Source organism: Ipomoea nil, unplaced genomic scaffold (assembly GCF_001879475.1).
Source record: "Ipomoea nil cultivar Tokyo-kokei standard unplaced genomic scaffold, Asagao_1.1 scaffold2735, whole genome shotgun sequence".
Lineage (NCBI taxonomy): Eukaryota > Viridiplantae > Streptophyta > Magnoliopsida > Solanales > Convolvulaceae > Ipomoea > Ipomoea nil.
In genome coordinates, this window is record NW_017619163.1 from 2,133,877 (window position 1) to 2,137,560 (window position 3,684).

The window sequence follows — 3,684 nt, forward strand, 5'->3', positions numbered from 1 at the left end:
TAAGAAAAAAAACACTCATACTTTCTAAAGTAGTAAAGACATATCTAGAAAAAAATATTTAGCAGTTTCGGTAAGTAATTTAGTCCTCGTTCAAGTACTAATGAAGACTATTTCATCGGATTAATCATAAACTCACAAGACACATTTTCAGAGCTCTTACAAAGGTAAATCGCTAGTTGTCCGATAAATAATTTACTGACCACTTGTCTTATCCTCGTTTTTATATGCACGAATTTAAACTTTTACACTGTTATTTACAATGGTGATTTTAAGTCACGTGATGAACCACTACACTAAGCCCAAGGTTTGTACTTAGTACTCTTGTTGCTATAATTAGGGTTGGGTGCTAATTAATGGATGGAAGAGTGATCATATTTTAGCCATTTCTTCCGTGAACATGGCTTTAATGAGATCACAGCCTCTTCCCCTTTTGTCATTCTGAACTCAACTACCCCCTAACCAAAGAAAGAAACGCTCTTTAAAAACCTTTTTTCATCGCACAAGAAACTCCATCTTATCATCATCTTCATCATCATCAATCATTCAATCCAAATCCCATCCACCATGGATTGGGTTTCATGGCTCTCCAAAACCACCCTCCAACCTTCTCTCGTCTACGATTACGCCCTCACCTTTGCCCACAACGAACTCAACCAAGAAGACATACCCTTCTTCAACCATGAATTCCTCCAAAGCATGGGCGTCTCCGTCGCCAAACACCGCCTAGAAATCCTCAAACTCGCCAGGAAAGAGAAGGGCAGAAGCAGTAACAGTAGTAGTAGTAGTTCGAAGCAGAAGATTTTGTGGCTGGTGTTTGCGGTGAAGCAAGTGAGGAAGAATCTGGCGAAGCAGGTCCGGGGTTGGATTCACCGGGAGGATTCCGCCGGCGGCAGCCTGACGATCGTGTCGGCGAGGAATTGCAGTCTGAGATGGAAGGCGGCCATGTTGAAGAGGAAGAAGACTAATAATAATCAAGAATGGCCGCCGCCGAGGATGATTGCTAACGTTAACACTACTGCTCCTCGTAGTAATAATAAGGTTTTGGCTGGTCAGGGAAGATTGATGATGTTGACGAATGGGAGCCCCTTGGTGGATCATCGTGATGCTTGGAGCTACAGCTCCGCCTCGAGCTCCCCGCCGGTCGAGAATCTTCGTTACAACGACGATGAGGAGGAGAGGATGGCTGGCGCCGGTGACGGAAAGTACTACTGGTCACCCACCATAGAAGACATCAAGTGGGATTCAATGTTTCAGAACCTGAAACCCACCTGAAAATCTTCAACTCCTCTTAATTAAAGTCTATAATTACTGCTTTGATTCTAGGTGTGAACTGAAGATAAATGATTTATTGACTATTGTGTTGTGCAATCTATGTTTTAATAACTTCTTGTTGTTGGTTGGCCATGGAGGTACTTGTTTTTGGTAAGAGTAAAACTTGAAATTTGTGATTATTAAGTTAATTGTTGGACTAATTTAGCTGATTTATCCAAAAAATTCACTAATTTAATAAACTTTTTTCAATGATCAAGGAAACCTACCGTCATTATTTGAGAGTCTGCATAGTGTAAATTTTACAGGACGTTTGGTTTGATGAGGGAATTATGGAGAAAAGAATTGTAATTTTGTGGGAAAAAAATAAAGTGTGAAATTACATTGTTTGGTAGGAAAGAATAATGATGAATTGAAAGGGAAAAAGTGAATAAAGACTAAAATGTTATTATATAATAATAATAATATAATAATCATAAGAATGATAAAATGGTAATTTATCATGGAATTACAATTTCACAAAGTGTGGAATTGCAATTCCTAGTGGGATCCTAGGAATTGCAATTCCATGGTTGGAGGGAATTGTAATTCCGTGGAATTGCAATTCTCCCCAACCAAACCATAGAATTGCAATTCCACATGAAGTTTGGTAGGAATGGAATTGCAATGGGTTAAATCGATTGATCAATTAGCTTAAGTTGTCTCTAGTTAACTGGTTAAAAATAAAAAGATCAATAGACCACTCTCAATGAAGATAAAACTTAAAAGTTTCTGATTATTAAATTAATTGTCTGACTAATTTACTTGGATTGTCCAAAAATCCACTAATAATACTGTTATGCTCAAATAAGTGCAGGTTTCTGTCTGTTTCTTAAGGTAAAGATAGCTGCAGCTAATCGGCAAGTCATTTAATGTAAGACAGTTTTGCGTGGAGTGGCATGAATTTGCATTACTGCATGTGCAGTAGTAGGTTTGGTTAGACAAATACTTGTAACAACGTAGGCCAACCTTAATTATGGTTCACCAGAAAACTTTAAACTAATTAAAAGATATGCATGTTTTAAGAGTATAAACTCCAGCAACATAAAAGCAATTAATCAGTCTCAAGCAGTTTGGAAGCAATGGCAGCCTTTGTGTCACATACAAAACTAGCACGCAATGCAGAGTGCTATCGCAGTATTTGAGGCCCTTGTCGGCTTGTTGCTAGCCTGCTAGGCAGCCATTGGGCCACCTTCATCTCCTAATCTCAACTTTTCCATTTTCTTTTATGGTTGACCATATAATATATAAACATACGGGACTAATTTCATAAAGGATGCCATTGACAAATGAGAGGTTTCTCTCGGCAAATTATATCGTGCACCAGGACGCAGAATGTATTGTGCACCCTGGTCCAAAATGACGTCGTTTCTATAAGTTGATAGAGAGTTGACGCTGTTGGAAAAATAGCATTAAAATGGCATTTTGAGTGATTATTTTGTGGTACAAATATATGTGGGATCCACTTCCGATTTGGGTCGGGTCAATATGGATTCGGGTTCTTCATAGTAAGACGAAGAATTTGATATAATGTACGCTCAAATTGGGTAATAGGTGAATGAGAAATTGATTTTCAAAGTAAACCTATTTAGGAGAAGTCCAAAGTACGAAAGCTTAATAAATGGGAATTGAGTTTTAGCCCAATTCGTGCCACTGCTTTCAGTCCTGTACGAAAGTTAGCTAAATTGTAGTTAAGCTTTGTTTTGGAAGCTTAAGTATGTTAATTAACTTAAGAGCTTAATTAAGCTTTGAAAGTTACATGGACGAAAGTTGGCATATGCATGGACGAAAGTTGGAACATGCATGGACGAAAATTGGAACATGCATGGACGAAAGTTGCATGGACTTCAAAACTTAAGTCTCGTGCTTCTTTCGTGGCTCCTAGATTCGTGTGCAGCACGAGTTGGTGCTTTATGCATTGATTCGTGCTGCACCGTTTCGGTGCTTGCGGACCACTCGGGTGTGGTTTCCGGTCCCAATTTGTTAAATTTTTGGGTTTGTACGGACTTCTCGGTCACTCAGATATTTTTGAAACTAGTCGTTATGGTCGGTACGAATTAATCGTATATTAAGTTCGTGACCGTTTATATTATTTCGATAATAAGTACGACCGTTTCAAACGTTATAATTCAATTTTTTAAATTGAATTTATGTTGGGTTTTATGTGCCATGAATATGCTATTAAATCCTAATCTCCTATATAAGTTCATAGTAGGAACAAGTGATTTACAACGTGAGGGAAGAGCTAGAGAGACACAACACACAAAGATAAGCATTTTTTCTTCTAAAAACTTTGCTCCTACTCCTTTCTTGCTACTGTGTTTTGCCCGTGCTCTTGTTCGCCGGGTTCGTTCGTTTGGGTGCTCAAACGTCGAA

At 38.5% G+C, this 3,684-nt stretch overlaps 1 protein-coding gene across 1 annotated transcript; it reads left to right on the top strand.

The window, feature by feature from the left end:
* Positions 1 to 355: 355 nt before the first annotated feature.
* Positions 356 to 1,404, top strand: LOC109156502. The gene has a single exon (XM_019304356.1). The coding sequence runs from the start codon at positions 565 to 567 to the stop codon at positions 1,270 to 1,272; it is 708 nt and encodes a 235-aa protein (XP_019159901.1). The 5' UTR covers positions 356 to 564; the 3' UTR covers positions 1,273 to 1,404.
* Positions 1,405 to 3,684: the final 2,280 nt, after the last annotated feature.